Here is an 18,947-nt window from a genome sequence, read left to right as displayed (position 1 = left end):
CGGTTTTATAATTCTTTGAATGTTCTTGGCTTACTACCGATTGGAACGAGAAAATAGAATGAAAAGGTGTCCCGTCTTCCCCCAACCTACTATATCTCTAACTAATAACAGAGTCTGCTGTTACATTTTCGTAGCACCAAATTATTAAAATGTTAATTGTGAAAATTGTGGTAAAATGGTAAGCCTAGCTCTAAAATAGTGCTCGATTCTTATATGATATATCGTTAAACGATTCTCGTAACAAATTAACCGCTACGAAACCCGTAACATACAAAATCAAATCCAACGAATAAGAAATTAAGTTATATGAAATATCTTTTTCGCTTAGAGCGGCAAGGTAAAAGCAACGTTTATGCATGAAAATAAAGATTATTGCAAAAAAACAGTTTTAAAAATATAGTATTTGTCTAATTGTCTGCATAGGTTATGTACACCATAAACAATTCTCGGTTACGCTAAAATTAGAAATGCGTTTTTGCCCTCGATATATACTCATATTTAACTTTAGCAAAATTACCAGTCCTTTGTTTAATGCCAAAGGTTGAAACGTGGGCAAGCAGCTAATACGCATTAAAGGGGATTCTGCTACTGCGCACGCACATTAAACAAAGATGCGAGATACACGAGACAAAATATTTTAACCCATAGTCCAGTAAAAATCTTGGCTTGGAAACAAATATTTTCGTCAATATTGCAAAAAAAGTGGGAACTAGTAACGTTAAATATGGAAAGACGATTAAATCCTGCGGCATTATATAAACGCACAGGCTCGTGCAACGGCGAGGTTACTGTGTATGTGTGTAACTAGGCCTTGCGTGAACCAGTGTATGACCACTGCCGCTACCTTAAATTCTTGTAATTGTGAAGCGTGGGCGACGACTTAGGCCTGCGGGCAGACGCCGTAGTTGCATGCGCCGCTCGCATGGCAGCGAGATACAACGCAAATAGATTAAAATTCTACAATCGTTCTTTGACTGCGCTTGCATGTTACGAATTTTTCAATGCAACCAATAAACAATGAAAAGGTCAATGCGGTTTCGGTGCGTAAGACGTACCGTCGTGTGTTTACTTTGCAAATGAGAAAGTTAATATATTGCATATTTTTGCAGCGGTTTTTCGGAAGCGTTGGACAAAACCGGATTTTTGCCCGAATTTAGAAAGCAACGTATGCGACGAATTGTTTTGTAAAATCCGGGGAAAATTGTTTAAATATAGTTACACGAATTGTCGTAAACATAGGACACCTCGTTGGTTAATGGGGCGAATACAATATACTTTGGCTCTATTTGTTATTATAGGCACCTACAAGCAAGTAAACGTTATTTTAAGGGGAAACTTGAGCCCTGAAACATATAGTAGTGTAGGGTAAGATGGGACACCTTGAGCACGTAACATCCAAATATCCTGATCGTGGTTTAAACAATTACCAACGGTCTATGAGAGTCGTGAGGATACGGTTTTTTATTTCCCTGAATATTCTTTGTTTACTACTAAATCGGACGAGAAAGTAGAGTTAAAGGTGTCCCATCTTCCCCCACCTTACTATATAATGGCTTTGGCTCTGTTTCAAAAGCAGGTACCCTCGATATTAACTACGATTTTACCACCCTTATTACAGTAGGCGACGTCAGAAATGATTAACGTTCAAAGTTAATGCAAATATTGAAGTTGTTTTAACCTTAAAAATCTGGACTACCGGCCCCGAGTACTTCTGAAAAACCCTTTACATTTTAAGTTTAGCATCACTAGTAAGCATATGACACTACGATACCAGCCATGTTTCAAAATTTAGGGTGACATATCACGATGTCAGCATAGGCGATTAAACGTTACGCCCATAGAAAGCAATTAATGTTTAGCCGATAACCAGGGAACGGAAAACGTGAAAAAGATAACTATTTGTCAACCGATCACAACTTTTTGATAAAGACACACAGTACTTTATGCAGTACTTAAATGTAATGTCCAGTTCCCACGGCGCGGATGCTTAGGGCAGAGGATAACTGTGATATACAATTAACCGGCGCAGATAAGCTTAAGAGGTGACCGGATAGTACTGGGTCGTCGCAACATACTTTTAAATGATTGGCATTCAGAATCGAGGAGTTGTGTTGCTGCTGAGTGGTCTACGGCGCTGGTTTTATGCGCCAGTGTTTTTGATGGCGTGGGTTCGAATACCATAATTAATTATATAATAGGGTGGGGTAAGACAGGAGACTTTTAACATGTGGTATCCAAATATCCTGATCGTGTTTTAAGCAATTAACAACGGTCTATTGGAGTCGTAAAAGTACATTTTTATAATTCTTTGAATGTTCTTTGTTTGGTACGAAAAAAGGGAGAAAATAATAGAATAAAAAGGTGTTCAATCTTCCCCCACCCCACTATATACACTCTGTATTAAATCTGTGGGCATACCCATACACTATGTGTGACCAAGTGGCCTAAACATGCGCTGGTTTAAGGCACCGGCTTTTCGATGATTTTGTTAATGGCTTGGGCATCAGATGTAAAATGAACCCACCACTCAACACAGAAAACACGCGTAACAGACAAGTCGTTATAAATATAAACGATTCAGTTAAACTGTTAAAGTTTTGATTCTATAACGGAGAAATTTCTTCAGCCACAAAACTGTCAAAACAAATAAATAATTAAACCGCTTTAATTTATAAAGGCATGGGTTGAAGGGGTTTTTAATTATAAACATATGCGAAAACCAATGTTCGTTTGGATTATTAGTAACGCCTAAATATAATGGAGAAACTGCCTAAACCGCAAAAGGTCAAAACTTGTTATGTGGTGTTTACATTTGAAAGATTGTAGAATTCGGTTTGAATGTCAGCGTGAATCATTTACAAGTTTTGGTTGACCAGAGTTATATTGTTTGAGTTGTATCAATAATCAGTGATTCACTTTCGCCTAAGCACCGTCCTCGCCGATAAGCTAATCTCAGCGTCTTGTTAATGGTAGGCATTCCGAGTCACGTCTCGATATAGAACGGCAAGCAACAGCTGAGCGCCACATGCAGAGAGCGTCAAAGCCGTATGAGGTTGTGACAACCTGCAGTGATGCACGTTTGCTAAGATCCCTCGTCTCTACTGCGGGTTCACCCTTACTAGGCAACGGTGCGCGGTGATTGATAGGCGGCGCCAAAATTTAAAGCGAAACCCAGACCCAAACATAAATAAACAAAATGGTTCTATGGGACGAATTCTATAGGTCATTGGTCATTGACAAAATTTACGGATACTTTTTTGGCTTTATCTTTGCATGCCACTACCGAGAAACAATAACAGCGTTCGTGGTGCATGAGTCAGGAACCAGTTGGACGGGCGTGCATAGTGACTGTTCAATGTGATGGGTGATACGGACGACTGGTACCGTGTGGTGCAGACCGTATTATGGCAAGATGTAAAACGAGTTTTACTCAGTAAAATCGACAACACGAAATATATGGTATTTCCCAGTGGAAAATCGAACAGTCAACGCTTTTAAAGGGAACAGTCGGGAAAATAACCTGGTCCGTTAGCACAATGTAAAACCTAAGGAAAAATTTCAGTCAACACCTATTTGGAGTCAAAATTCAAGTTAACACTTTATCGCAGTCGTTACAATTCGGCGTGAAATAATTTCCAGCTCTGCGGCAACACTCGCAGAGGGGGCGGGGAATGCAGTTGCGTAATAGCAGCTGAATCTCACAAACGTTGAATACAGCTAAGTGACGACGTTCTTAAAGGTGCTAAAGGACGAAGCGGCGAAAAACGCAGCCGCTGACCAGAGCGCTATATAAGCCGTCGTGGTATTCCAAGAGACATCATTCTCGGTTCTATCTTTGCAGTGTACTGTCTTCAGTATAACTACGTCCAGCGTTATAGTAGGTTACGGTTAGAAATAAACTAATAAAAATTAAGGTAATGTTAAAGTTGAGGTTGTGTTTTAAGTTACGGAGCGGTTCACGCTTAAAAACACTGCTGCGTCACTAGCCTAGGGCGGAAAACTGCCCTATGCAATAAGTTTCGTTGGCTGCACCACTAAATGGACGATGTTCTTCGTCACAGCGCCCATTTAATCCACGATAGAGATTCCGCAGATTAGTCTGGCGTAAGAATTGTGAGGCAGAATTCCTGGTTAAGAAAAATCGCCTGGTTGGTGTGTGTGGTGAAAACGGGCGGTTCTTTCCAGGCGTGCAGAGATAAGAAAATTCCTGACTTTAGAAATCGCTCTAGATCGTAAAATACTTCGTCTAAAGCAAAACAGCTGAGTTTCTGCGCATATGGAGTTATAACAGGGCGCTAGCAGCTGTTAAAGAATGGAACCGACAGTAGTTCCCAATGGGATAAGCAGGAGTAGCCTGTTCACTGATCAGGAATGCGAAGTAAGGTTGTATGCAGAATTCGTATTTAATTAGTTCGTTAGTTTCGGTACAGTGCGAGGGAAGGTGGTGCTCTGAAAAGTTATTTCGAGTCTGTCTCACCTACTTCTTTACATCTTCATAGACTAAGAATACCGTGGCTGACATTTCAATTGCAGTTCCGGCAACTTATATGGAATGTAAAGAAGTATGCGTGGCAGGCGGCGAATTTTCAACAAGAGAAATTTATAAGAGATATATAGGTTTTATACAGTATATACACGTTTTATACCGTATATACACGTTTTATAACGTATATACACGTTTTATAACGTATATACACGTTTTAAACCGTATATACAAGTTTTATACAGTTATATACAGGTTTTATATTAGAAAACATTGCGGGTGTCGGTCGTTGGTAAAGTGGAATCAAACCTTTCGGTTTTAGTCCATGGTTTGGTCCCCTTCAACCAGCTGCTGCTACCACGCACACACATTGCTTTGTTTCAGTTTTTGAAAACGCTCAGTAGTCGGAAATAGTTTTATTTCATTTTAAGAAAAATCTGCATATTTTTATTTTTTATGCACATTCTCAGTAGTCAGACCTAGTTATTTTTCATTTTTAGTAAAATCTACATATTTTTTTTATATATCATATATATTTTTTAGATAAGTAAAAGTGTTTAATGGTATTTTCATTTTCAGCAGACCTATATAAGGAAGTTTAATTTTTATCTTCATTTTTTTAGTGTTTAAGATGTTAACACCTTAGTGTCTGGCAATCTGCTTGTATTTACTTTTAATAAACTTTTAAAATATAGCTGTAAAATCTATAAAAATATTTTTTATTGCTTTGTATGCATTTCAAAACATTAATAATGTTAAATTGTTACATGTTTCCATTTCCCTCCTATACTAAATTTTTCATATAGATTTTCCCTTTTAATCCATACATTTAGCATTCTACAATTAAATATTTACTGTTAATTGACTCTTTTAGGACACTTTAGGTTATTTTTAGCTTCTTCTTATGTCTTCTATTTAAAGTTGCTTCCTCCTTTATCACTATCTTTATAAAAGTATTACATTTTTTTTCCAAAAAAAAACATTAAAACATTATTTTAATTAATACATTTTTCCCACTTTAATATAATTTTTAATAATTTTGCTCTAAAATCTTTACCAAAACTTTGTTAATTTATTCCCAAATTACATCTTCCTCTTTTCTATTTCTAAAATTACTTTCTGTTTTCTTTTATCTTCCTCTTTCTTAAGTCTTCTATTGACTTATCCCAGCACTTTAATCTGTTCCTACTTTTCCACTTTCTTATCTTTATTCTTTTAACACTTTCTTACTTTTCCAAAAAACATTAAACTACTTTTCTGTTTTTCTTCTTTCCCACTTTTTAATAGACTTTCTTTAAAATCTTTACCAAATTCCTTTGCTTCCCCTATCTTATCTTTAAAAATCTCATCTTCTTACTTCCTACTTTTTCCTTTCCTAAAATCTCCTCTTTTCCAATTAAATTCTGCCTACTATACACTTCCTTTTCTACTTGATAAATCCTACTTCCTCTGTCTATTTTTTTTCTCCTTTACCTTTTAAATTTAATGATCCCTTTTTATTATCTTTACCAAATTCCTTTTCTTCCTCTAATTTATCTTGAAAAACTTTATTTTCTTACTTCTTATTTCTTTTCTTCCTAAAATCTCCTCTTTTCCAATTAACTTTCTTGCTTTCTCTACACTTTTTTTTCTATTTGATAAAACTTACTCTCTTTGTCTATTCTTCTTCTCCTTTACCTTTTTAATTTAATGATCACTTTCTTTAAAATCTTTACCAAATTCCCTTTCTTTCCCTAATTTATCCTCAAAAATCCTATCTTCTTACTTTCTATTTCGTCTTTTCCTGAAAACTTCTCTCTTCTAATTAACTTCTGCCTTCTCTATACTTCCTTTTCTATTTGATAAAACCTACTCTCTTTGTCCTCTTCTCCTTCACCTTTTCAACTTAATGATAAATACACTCTACAACTTTATCTAAAAACGTTTACTTTTCTACTCTCTCTAAAAACTTTCTTGCTTTACTTTTAACCTTTCTATTTTTCTGTAAAAAAAACTTTCTTTATTCCATTACTTTATTTGCTCTTTACTTTCTCTAGAAAACTTTTGTTTAAAACTTCCTTAATTCTATTATTTTCTCTAAAAACTTTCTTTAACTTTCTCTAAAAAGCTTTCTTTACTTTACCCTTCTAAAGTACTTTCTTTTTTTAAATACTGTTTTTATAAAAATCTTTATTCTTTAACTATCCTAAAAAATTCTTTTTTCTATTACTTTCTTTAAATTATTTCATTTTAAATTAAAACTTTCACTTAAAAAACTTTACCCTAACTATTCTACTTAAAAACCTTTCTTTTCCTCTAAATTTCTTCTTTTATTCCTCTCAACCCTTTTCTTACTTTACAATATAACAGCTTTCTATCTTTCTCTTTTGCTTAACACTTCTCTATCCTTTTCTGCTACCACTCCCTATGGTTCTACTTTTAATAACTTTACTTTTTGCTTGTTTTTTAATCTTGATAAAATGGCTTTTCTACTTCTCTTACTTTTCTTCACCACTAAAACTCTTTTATTACTCTTAAATCTTTCTTTCATCTCATTTCACACTTAAAAAAAAAACATTCTATTTTTCTCTATTTATTACTTTGTTCTTTTACTTTCACTCAATACCTCCTTTCAGCTAACCCATATACTCTGTCTAAAACAGCTACACCTCTTACTCTACTCCCAATTTTCCTCTTCGTTCTTAGTCTTTACTGTTAGTAAAATTTTTAACCCTTAAGGTATATTTCCCTTTTTCTTTATCTTTAACTTTCTTTAAAAAACTTTTGTTTATTCCTTTAACTTTTCTAAAAAAAACTTGCTTTTTTCTTCCTTTTTTTCTAAAAAACTTTCTTTACTTTTCTAAAAAACTTTTCTTAATTCTCTTCCCCTTTTCCTCCCCTACTTTTTTTAACTAAAAATTCTACACCTTTCTTTTTTCCTTTTTTGTTTTTTACACTTCCTAAAATTATTTCCCAAAAACTTTCCGCTTGTTGTTTCTCAGCTTGCTGCTTGCTTTCATCTTTTTCTCTTTTCTCTTCTTTTTATTTTCTCTTTTTTTCTCTAACTTTACCAAGTTTTACTCTTTTTTAGTCTTCTACTTTCATAATTACAAAATCCTCCATTTTTTTTATAAAAAAAACTTTTGCTTACTTCTTATCTTCCATCCTCTATTTTACATTCTGAACATAATTTCTTTCCTTTCCTCTGTCATTTAATAATGTGTTATCAAAAATCTTATCATTATTTTTTTTAAATCTTATCACTTTTAAAAAAGAATCTTATTATTTTTTTTAAAAAAATCTTATCATTTTTTTAAAAACATCTTATCATTAAAAAAAATCTTACTATTTTTTTTTAAATCTTTCCTTTTTTTTAACAATCTTTTTTTTTAAAAAAAAACCTAATCATTTTTTTTAAAAAAAACCTAATCATTTTTTTAAAAAAATCATATTATTTAAAAAAAAAATCTTACCATTTTTTTCTAAATCTTACCATTTAAAAAAAAAATTATTTAAAAAAAAAAATCTGATTATTTTTTTTTTAATCTTACCATTTTTCCAAAAAAATCTTATCATTTAAAAAAAAATCTTATCATTTAAAACAAATCTTATCATTTTTTTACCTTACTAGAAATCTGTTTACTCCTCTTTCCTTTGCTTTATTCTCATTCTGTTATCTTTCTAATAACTTTCACCTTCTTTGTTCCTTTACTCAATTACATCTTTTTCACATTTCTCTATTCCTATATTTCATACAAAATTATTTCCTATCATGTAATCTTTTTCCCAACCTTCTTAAAAAAATGTTAAAACTGCTACTTTTCACTACAAACTCTTTTGCTTTTCCCTTTCATTTCTTTCTCTTTCTTTTTCTAGTCTTATTCAGTTTCTCTTCTCTTTTGTTATTTATTTAAGTTTTTTTAATCATTATCACATATTTTTCATTATCTCTCCTTTCTTTTTTTACATATTTTCTCTTTTCCTTACTCCTTTTTTTTTCTCTAATACTAATTCCTTTCTTTTTATCTGTTTTCTTTCCTTTCAAGCAACCTTTCCTTTTAACTGTTTTCCTTCTTCAGTGCTAAAATAACCCCTAAAAGACTTTCTTCTTTTAATTTTCTATTTTTACTTTAAAATATAAACAAATTAATCCATATTTTTTCTCTTTTTCTACAAAGTCTTTAAACTTTAAATGCGTCTTAACTTATTGCATAGGCTACTTTGAAGAGAACAGATATCTACTTTTCCATGAAAAAAATTTAAGATATACTAGTTTTTATTTTTATAATACATTTTAATATAACTTATATTACTTTTGTGAAAACTATGCGGCTGTACCATATATATATATTACTTTCTTTTATTTAATTTAAAGTTATAAGCCGGATTTCTGTACTAACAATTTTATTCAAATTTGACCATATATACCCTTCATATAAAATACACAGATAATTATAACTTTACTACCACCTTAACAAATATACACTGACCAATATTTATTTTATATTAACTTATAATTCTTGCCACTAACCCCTCTATCTGCTCTTTGTTTCCCCTTCAACCCAAATAACTTTGCTCAACTTTATTTCCTTTCTCTGCTTTTCCTTTTAAATACTTTGTTAAAAATCCCTTGTCTATTAAAAATTTCTCATTTTCTTTCTTTTCTATCCCCAGGAAAAGTTAGGAAAATGAACTGAGTAGGATATTTTGAATTTAAGTTTAAAAAAAAAGGATAGTTGGACAGAAGACACCAAAAGAAAACCAAAGCCGCATTTTCAAGCTACAAAAAAGCTAAGTTGAAATTTATAATTTGTAAATAGAAATTAAAATTTCTTCACACAAAGAATTGCATCCAGCAAGGATAAATAATGAATCTATTTTTTTTAGATGGTCAAAAAGATGAAACTGGCAAGATTGCTTCATGTTGTGTAATTTTTTAGTGTAAATGTTATTTTTGTTAGTTAAAATATTGCAAATAAATAATAACCTATTTAAACAAATGTAATAAAAATTTGCAGTAAAGAAAAAACATTTAACACCAATGTAGTGAAGTTACATTTGGTTTAAAGTTTATACGTAAAGAAAAAAATAGAATTTGCATAAGTACCTCTTTCTAGCACAACATGATAGACATACCACCTTATCTATTAATAGCTCAGTAATAAGCATTAGATAATTAGAGATCTAAATAGCAACTGATCATATGTATCGCAGCACAACTGGCAGCAACCATACAGCAGCCTCAATCCAAAAATGGAGCGCAGGTGATGGTTCCAAAAATAGATCTACACCGCTAAATTAGCACCAGTGACTTTACAATTCCACTGAGACTTGTGAACATGGATATTTAAACCTTTCCAAAACTGGTTAAGGCAAAATAATAGAACAAAAATTACAAAAAAACTTAAACAGGTTAACACACCATATTAAAAAAAATATTCAACAGATAAATAACCACACTGATAGCACTTTGTGAAAGCAATCATATTTAAACCTTTTCAAAACTGGTTAAAGCAAAATAATGAAACAAAAAACACCTTTTACATGTGCTACATTCAAATAGCATAATTAAAAAATATATTCAACATTCAAGAGCTAAGTAAACACACTAATAGCAGGCAATACATTATGTTAGACATCAGGATTATAATTCTCCATTTTGTTTCAGACCATTTATGAATGTCACTAATGCGATAGATAAGCCGCTACAGGTCTAAACAATTCACTGCTTTTAAAAATAAAAAAAATTGCAATAAATATATAAATATTTGCGCTGTAATTATAGGTGGCGCTTGCAGAACTCAAATTTTATTTACTTTTGATGGATTATTATAATTCATGGTTTAATCTTGTTCAATCTCGCGTTTAACACTGCCCGACATTTTGTTTTAAAATGAAGTTAGAAACTTTTTTTCATACACCAGTTTTATACAAAAATAAGCGCCGTAAACATGACTAGTACTGTGTACAGTAGATGAGGGAAACGAGACATTCTATTTTCTCATCCCATTTGGTAGTAAACAAAGAACATTCAAAGAATTATAAAACCGTATCCTCACGACTATAAAACCGTATCCTCACGACTTCTTTTGTTTAAAACATGGTCAGGATATTTGGATATTATGTGCTAAAGGTGTCCCGTCTTCCACCACCCTACTATATATGGCATGGTGTTTAGCAATAAAGATATGCTGCTCACACAAAGACAAATAAGTTACAAGATTCCCTACCAATCAGACACACACTGATATTCTGTTTTATACAAACATTTAAAAAAATAAATCTCGTACAGAAAAAAATGCAAAACATGATTGAATCTCAAAATGTAAAGTTTGGAGCGTTTTAACTAAATGGTGACGTTTGTTGCCCAATCACACAAGAATAAATAAGTTGCACAATTCTAAACCAATCAGACACACTGACAGACGATAGAAGTTCTGTCACAAAAGACAATTGGTGATCATGAGCAGACTACATTAATGACGTCTGCACACTTAACATAACTGAATATTTTTAACAGCGAACAGATAACATTACTCAGCAGAAGTGGAAAAGATTGGAAAGAAGATAAGTAATGGCCTCAACCTCTAGTTAGCAATGTACTTAATATAGAATTGTAACATGCGACCAAGTTTGGATTACTCACATACTGAAATATAAACCCCAGGGTGGCACAGACACACTTTGTATTATAAACTGTATGACAAAATAAGTCAAAAACAACTTCATGTATATTTTAGTAACAAACAAGTCATTTGAGTTATAAAACCAGGAAATGCATTTATTTGCGTGTGTAAAATATACTATTTTAAGAAAACGTTTAGTTATTTACTAAGGAACGATATACCCAGACGCGAAAGCGGGTTTTGCACAGAAGCAAGTTTTACTGTTGATGTCATAACATATAATCTACACAGATATCTCGTCATGCCAAGTTATGTTTAGATTTGCAAAGTTTCGTGGCCAATGTGCACACATACTGCGCAACAATATTCTCCTTACCCAGATTAAATGTTCAACTTTAAAGCTATAAAAGGTTGATGACAAGGGCGTATCCGAGAATTCGCAATGTGGCGGGAGCGTTTTAAACCTTTTTTTCTCTATTTTAAAACTTTTCTTCTCGCGCGAATGAAAACCAGATGTACAGTAAAGTAAACCATGTTTACTTTATGGTTTACTATTCACAAACAAAAGGCTTGAGGCTACCTATATCTATAACCCACTAAATACATTCCTGCCTGAATAAAAATATTCGAAACTAATTTTACCTGCACCATAAATACACAATTTCTAAACTACTGTTTTTTTTTTATTCTATCTATATAATTTTTTTATATATATAAATAAATAATGTTACTGCCACCATAAATACACATATTTTACCCTGAAGTTTTTCTTTTATCCCATATATAAATAAAAAACTTTATATAAAAAATAATTACCCCCAAACATATTCTAAACTAATGTTACCCCTCACCTTAGTATGTAAGCGAAGGTATTCATAAAAACACCATTTACTTTTATATACATAGAAACACCATTTACCTTGGGTTTCCACGTAGAGAAGCGTGATGTAATACGTTGAACCCGTTGTTGTTGGTAACGGTGACATCAGCATGAGCATCCAACAAGAAAGTTAACATGTCATCCCTCTTCTTTAATATGGCATCATGAAGGGGAGTGTCACCTTCTGCATCCTGGATCACATTAGTATAAGCAATTTTAGATTGCAAAAAAATATAACGTTTATATATACATATAACTTTTAAAAACAAAAAATATAGCATATATTATTAATATATATTTATATAATTTTTTATAAGAATTATTAAACCATATTCTCACGACTCCCATAGACCATTGTTAATTGTTTAAAACACGATTGGGATAGTTGGATATTATTTGCTAAGTGTCCCGTTTTCCCCACACTACTATATATATATGTTAGAATTTTTGTGCTGTCTAATCTGATAACATTAGTAAAAACAATTTTTAAAAGTCAGTTTCATACAGCACAAAAATTCTAACATATATATATAGTAGTGTGGGGAAAACGGGCCACCTTTACCACATAATATCTAAATATCGTAATCTTGTTTTAAACAATTAACAACGGTCTATGGGAGGCGTAAGAATACAGTTTTATAATTGTTTAATAAATATGAACCATAAACACCTATTATAAAAGTTACTAATAATAAATTTATTATACCTGTTAAAAAGTTTGATACAAAAGTTAATCAAAAAGACTATGACCTTGCTATTTTTATTATAAAATATTTTTAAAAAAATAAAGTTTATGGAAACAAAATGTTCACCTGTAAACTAGCATGACAGCCAAGCTCAAGCAGAGTCTGCACCACCCATACGTGGCCACGATTTACAGCAATATGCAAGGCTGTCTGGCGTCGTTTATTACGGGCATTTGCATCACATCCTGCATGATCGTTTATTAATATATAGGAGTAAAAACTGTGCTGGTATTTTGTGAATGGTAGTTTTTTGAGTGGATGATAATTTAGACAACCCATCAGTGACCACTGGGTTGAAGCAATTGCTGTAAAATGTTTTGCCCAAGAACACATACAGCAGCGATGAGCATTGAACCCAGTACCTCCGTGTCATAAGCAGGTGCCATATCCACGGCGCCAGATATACTATTGTAAAAATTCCACTAATACCCTTTTTGCATGGTCACTTTTATGCGCGTAAGTACTCGCATATTTACTCACTAAAACAAAGTTAACACGCATAACGTCATAAGCGTGTCATCTGCTGTAGAAGGTTGGTTGTTACTCGCATTATGCGAGTAAAGAAAAGTATTGTGGTACTACCGTTTCACTTTTAAGAGAAATACCTTTACGGATATTATTTTTACAGTTTTTATTTCGTAATAGCACCATAAAGCATCAAAACCTATTTTATAAACTAGATTTAGCAATATTGCGCTAAAATAGGCTAACTCACTGTTGATACGCGCATAAACCAATGACCATGCAAAATAACGCGGTAAGCGAGTTATCATATGACGAGTTAATGCGGATCGTTATTCGCATTAACTTTTTACCATGCAAAAAGGGTATAATTGTATTATCCTGAAGGGCCAGAAAACATCCTACAGCGATGAGCATCGAACCCAGTACCTCTGGGTTATAAGGTGCTGTCCACTATGTCACCAATTATGCTAATATAGAGACATTACCTTCACGAACAAGTAGTTCCACTACTCCAGCTTCATCTACAAATGCTGAATGATGAATAGCTCGGTTTCCATCTTTGTCCTGTAGAAATATTAAAATAAATTTAAAATATTAACATAAATTACAAATAAAACTCAATTTTTATTCATCTCTACCAAAACGATAGTGAAATCCATGTTATGTAAAAAAACGAAGAGAAGGGAATCAACAGCAACAGTTGTTAAAACAAGCTATAGTTTTTATTTGTATTTCCTCTGTGGTCATTTAAACGGTTATTTTGTTGTATTTAGTGCAAACTGAACATTACCCAAAACCTGACCTAAATCGCATGCCCTCAAGCACTTTACCTAGTGACAGGGCCAGCTGTTCGAGGGTCACAACCCCTGGTTTAAATAAATATACATATATATATTTTTTTTTGTAAATTAAAACTTTCCCTCTTAATATTTTTTTAGATTAGACCACCCCCTTATTTTTGCCTGGGTGCGGTACTGACCCCCACGGTTCTGGGTGAGCCACTGACCTCACCCATAAAGAACTTAATATAACTTTCTCACCTCAATTTCAAGGTCAGCATCATGTTGTATCAAACACGACACCACGTCAAGATGTCCGTTTAAACAAGCAGCTTGCATTGCTGTGTGACCCGCAAATTGGCCGTTAACCTAAAAAAGGATTTTTTTATAAAAGGAAAAATATGGTTAGCATGTCTAAATATAAATATGGTTGGCACACAAAATTGGTTAGCAGGTCTAAGGATAAATAAGTTATATAGTACTGTGGGGAAATATGGGACACCTTTAGCCCATAATATCCAAATATTCTGATCAAACAGTCTATGAGAATCGTTAGGATAATTATTTGATTGTTTTTTGTTTACTACCAAATGGAACGAAAAATGAAACTGTGTCCCATCTTCCCGCACCCTACTATATTCACAGTTCAAATTTGACTGAGGGACCTCACCCATATAGAATAGAGCTGTTACAAACAAATTATCAGTGCAAAATAAATAGTAAAAACTCACTCTAGGATCTTAGTTATTGAAGCATGCAGCAATCAAAATCAAAGAAAAAATTTGGCAATCAAAAACAAACGCCTAACAACAATAACAACATAACACTCACGCTCGCATCCGGTCGTTGCAGGATCTCCTCACACTTCTGTACGTCGCCAGAACCTGCGGCTTTCACTAATTCTTCATTGATGTCGCCCGAAACTTGAGACTCAAACAACTTTTTCAGCAGCAAAGACAAGTTTTCTGAAATAAATGAATACAATTCTGAAATAAACAAATGCAAATCGAACGTATTTGGTTAACAGCTGACAATAAGTTCAAGTCGTGAACCAAATTATAACGTCATAGGGCATACAAGTATATCAATAGCTGTCTTAATTACACAAAATACACAGGTCCTCGTTCATTAACTGGATCTTCGCCAGCAGAAAGAACAAATTATGTTACATAGCTATTATCGTGTGGCGGGAAGTCTTATAACACAGGTGTTCTGTTTCATACACCTCATGCCCGCTTATGAGTTTCCAAGTAAGTAACTTTGTGGGTGATTATTAATTCTATACTTTTATTAAAGAGTCCGGCCCACGGTTCTCATGGTTGCGCAGTTTTTTGCATAAGAATAAAGTTTTATGTCTACTGATGCTAAATTCACAGCCAGTTTGTGAAAATTCGCTTTAATTTAAAAGTTATGAACGTTTAAAAAATCAAATTTCAAAGTTGTAAAACACGTCACTCGCGGGCACTGTGACGTCACAATGCAATATTTTGTTTATGGGGAAAACCCGGCCTATCAGCGGTTTATCGTTTATTGGTGCAATTTTGATAGATAAGCAAATCAAAACGTTTTTTAAGGTATTAACAATACCTATGGCTTCAGCAACTTATTGGAAGCTATTTCCTAGGGATCAGTGTACAACCAAACAAAATAGCCTACCAAGCTTAGTGGAGAATTAGTTTTCGTGACTTTCTAGGGTTCAGATTTTAAATTCTTTTTGTTTCTTCCCTATATGGCATAGACTATATTTATATCTGTATTTAAAGTTACCATATAGGAGTTTACCATAAGCCGAGTAATCATGCCTGATAGGTGCTGTGTTTAAAATAGCAAGACAAGAATGACTGTAAAGCGATAAGTGTATATAATATAGATATGTGTGTGTTTTCATTTTCAAAAGGAAGAGTGGGGCTTAGAAAAAAAGCAAGCAACATTACATTGGTATGCTGGTCATCTCATATTTGTAGTGCACATTTTACTTCAGATCGCTTTACTATGATATCGATATGTTCTAATTAGGATATGCAAGGAAACTTGTTCAGATCAAGTAAGCAGCATGTATTTGGAGAGCGCAGAAGAACAGATCCACCATCTGGTACAAGTATTCTTTTTTCAAAACAATGAAAATAATCCAATACTTAAATATGTATTTCCTGTAATGTTAAATGTACTTAATTTAAAACAACATAACTCTTGCATGAATCACATTTTGTATGAAACAAGACCATTCAAAACTGAATGATGAAAAATTCTTTGTCACTATAATGTTGAACTGTCACTATAATGTTGAACCTTTCTGTTTTCCTTTTCCAGTCATTCCCGTACCTATCGAACAAAGTTCTGATCAGCTGTGTGGCGATACTATCTAAACAAAATAAATGCCATAAACATGTGATTGACCAACTTTTTGGTATGAAGGCCAACAATAAATACTAGACTAGAGTAAATTGATTTCACTAAATTTGTATTCCATGCTCCGGTCTCAGTCAAGAATATTATATGTCCAACACATATCTGTTTACACAAATTTCAACCAATTCAGGAAAAAAGACAGTGCAACACTTTAACCAACAGACTTATTAAATGTCACATTTTTTTAATAAATGCTATTCTTGGTCAACCCACCAAATTGTGTTGTTGATTTGCTCAGCTTCACTTATTTTCCATGGTCTTGGCCTGTCTACTTCCCCAACACTTGCGGGAAGTACAGGTTCAAACTGGAAAGGCTCAATACCTATTGCTAGTGGACTAGGATCTTCGCTTATGTCACTTCATCAGATGAAATACTTCTATCTGACTATACATCACACACTGACACTTTTACATTATTGTTAACTGACAAATTTAAATAGCGTAATACTGTAATACACTTACAAACAATTTTAAAAAATATTAATTTTAAACTAAAATCAGGCCACGGCATTACCTACGTATATTTCTTAATTTAAAAGTAACAGAAAATGCTATGTCGACGGTACACTCTGTTTTGCTGCAAACAGCAAAGCCTAAATCAGCTGATCGATTAGAAAAGATCGTGACGTAGTTTTCGTCATAGTGCCCGCGAGTGACGCAACAATAGGCGAATTTTTTGGCACTTTTTAAAACGTTTTTTTGGCCAAACTAAATATTTTTTTCACAAAAAAATACCACAGATAGTATTTATTAAGTGTAAATTTTCAATTAAAACCAACTTGTATGAGCGTGGTCCAGACTCTTTAATGTGTCGATGGCAATTTAGAAAATTAATACCACTGGGTTGGGGCAATTGCCCAAGGACACATACAGCCACAATGGTAGCAGCAATGAGCCTTGAACCCATAAACTATGTGATATGAATGACTTTTTTTAGCTTAGAAAACTAAATCAGGTAACTAACCTCCAGACCTTGCTTGTCCTTGGTCAATCTTGCTTAGTAGTAAAGGGTTAAATATCCATGATGTGCCTTTAAAGAACAAGAACCAATTAAAACAAATACTAACTTTTTATTTATTATACCAAACTAAAAAATAACTGAATGAATGTGTAGAAAAAGACAGTCGTTAGATTGTTTTGTTTCCTACACCTCGTGCCAGCTTTCCAGTTACCAAGTAAGCTACTTTGTGGGTGGTTATTTTTTCGGTATTTTTTTATGTGTGGCCAATAATTTGACAACCTATTAGTGACCATTGGGTTGGACCAATTGCCTTTAAGTGTCTGTGTCTTGCCCAAGACCACATATGCCCACAATGGTAGCAACAACGAGCCTTGTACCCATTACCTCTTGGTTGGAGGCAATAATCATCCAAATAGGAAGACTTTAGTTCTGAATTTCTTACCTGAAACATCAACTTTGACATCGCTGTCCCGATATACTTGTTGTACACGACCAACTTTACCAACTGCCTGCAAGGTATGGGTGGGAATACTTGGTTATAAATAGCTAAAACAGTTATACCTGTGGGTAAAGGTTATAGATTGGTGGAAAAAGTTATTTGTGGGCAGACATATATATAGGAGCTGAAAGAATTTTCTGTAGGTAGAAAAAGGTTATATATATGGACAGCAGGGTAGTAGTAGGTTATAAATGGGTAGGCATAGTTATATGCAGTGGTGCAGCCAGGGGGGTTTCGGGGGTCGTGACCCCCCCCCTTTTGAACCCCCCAAAAAAATTGTTTTAAAAAAATTTTAAAAAAATGTTTTTGAAAAGTTTTTGATTAAAACCCTCCCCTTATTTTTTTTTCGGCTGCACCACTGGTTATATATAGGTGGGTGGGGAAGACCTTTAGCAGATTTAGCACACAGTATCCAAATATCCTGATCGTGTTTTAAACAATTAACAACGGTCAATGGGAGGATATGGTTTTATAATTCTCTGCGTTTTCTTTGTTTACTACCAAATGGGAGGAGAAAATAAGTTGAAAAAGTGTCATATCTTTCCACCCTTCCAGTTCCATATAGATGGGAAAAGATTATAAATGGGTACAATGCAGGAATAATTATAAAGAAACAGCCTATTTATGGGTAGGACTAGGAATTGGGTAAAATTAAAATATAAGTTAAAAGTAGTCTTCAAAAACAAAGCCTTAGATAAACTAAACTTACATGTGTATTTCAGTAAATGCAAAAAAAGGAATATATAAATAAAGCCTTACTGCTTTAATTTTTCGTTACTGTGACCTAAGGGGTAACATGCAAATCCTAGGACCCATGGTGTGCCACACTATTAGACCTCAAACATACAATTCTGTGACCAAAAAGTCAAAATAAAGTCATTTAGTCTTTTAATCTTAGCAGTTAGCACCACCACTCTGACTGGCATAAAACATAAACGTAATTCTTTAACTGTCACATAATGTTTGTAGGGCAAATGGTTATGCATTCATTGGTATAGGTTTTATGGATTCTGAATAGGGTAGAAACAATATATAAAATTTGTTAAAAGGAAGCTTTAAAAACAAAGGCTTAAACATAGATATATTAATATGTGTACTTTAATAAGTTTAATAAAGTAAG

The 18,947-nt window shown here is 33.2% G+C and overlaps 1 protein-coding gene and 2 long non-coding RNA genes across 4 annotated transcripts in view; 1 reads left to right on the top strand and 2 right to left on the bottom strand.

The window, feature by feature from the left end:
* The window catches only part of LOC149743360 (E3 ubiquitin-protein ligase MIB1-like), a 39,777-nt gene that overhangs the window by 15,201 nt on the left and 5,629 nt on the right, over positions 1-18,947 (bottom strand). Inside the window, exons 10-16 of the mRNA XM_089875918.1 lie at positions 17,771-17,837; positions 17,332-17,397; positions 14,790-14,923; positions 14,220-14,327; positions 13,665-13,743; positions 12,781-12,899; positions 12,008-12,159 (exon numbers count right to left, since the gene is read on the bottom strand). Of these exons, the coding sequence (XP_089732044.1) occupies positions 12,008-12,159; positions 12,781-12,899; positions 13,665-13,743; positions 14,220-14,327; positions 14,790-14,923; positions 17,332-17,397; positions 17,771-17,837 (725 nt within the window). The remainder of the gene's footprint in view (positions 1-12,007; positions 12,160-12,780; positions 12,900-13,664; positions 13,744-14,219; positions 14,328-14,789; positions 14,924-17,331; positions 17,398-17,770; positions 17,838-18,947) is intronic.
* Positions 15,757-16,402, top strand: LOC149743362 (uncharacterized). Of its 2 annotated transcripts, none has more exons than XR_016384861.1 (3): positions 15,757-15,896; positions 15,975-16,050; positions 16,269-16,402. It is a non-coding gene; the product is annotated as an uncharacterized LOC149743362 (long non-coding RNA). The 2 variants fall into 2 exon arrangements; XR_016384860.1 differs by having other exon boundaries at positions 15,975-16,056.
* On the bottom strand, positions 15,999-17,321 carry LOC149743361 (uncharacterized). Its single transcript, XR_016384864.1, has 2 exons — positions 16,581-17,321; positions 15,999-16,320 (listed from the first exon to the last, which is right to left on the bottom strand). It is a non-coding gene; the product is annotated as an uncharacterized LOC149743361 (long non-coding RNA).

This window comes from Ciona robusta, chromosome 1, assembly GCF_009617815.1.
Source record: "Ciona robusta chromosome 1, ASM961781v2".
In the NCBI taxonomy this organism is placed as follows: domain Eukaryota; kingdom Metazoa; phylum Chordata; class Ascidiacea; order Phlebobranchia; family Cionidae; genus Ciona; species Ciona robusta.
Note: the sequence above shows the minus strand (reverse complement) of the source record. Positions and strands in the feature narration are given on the sequence as shown.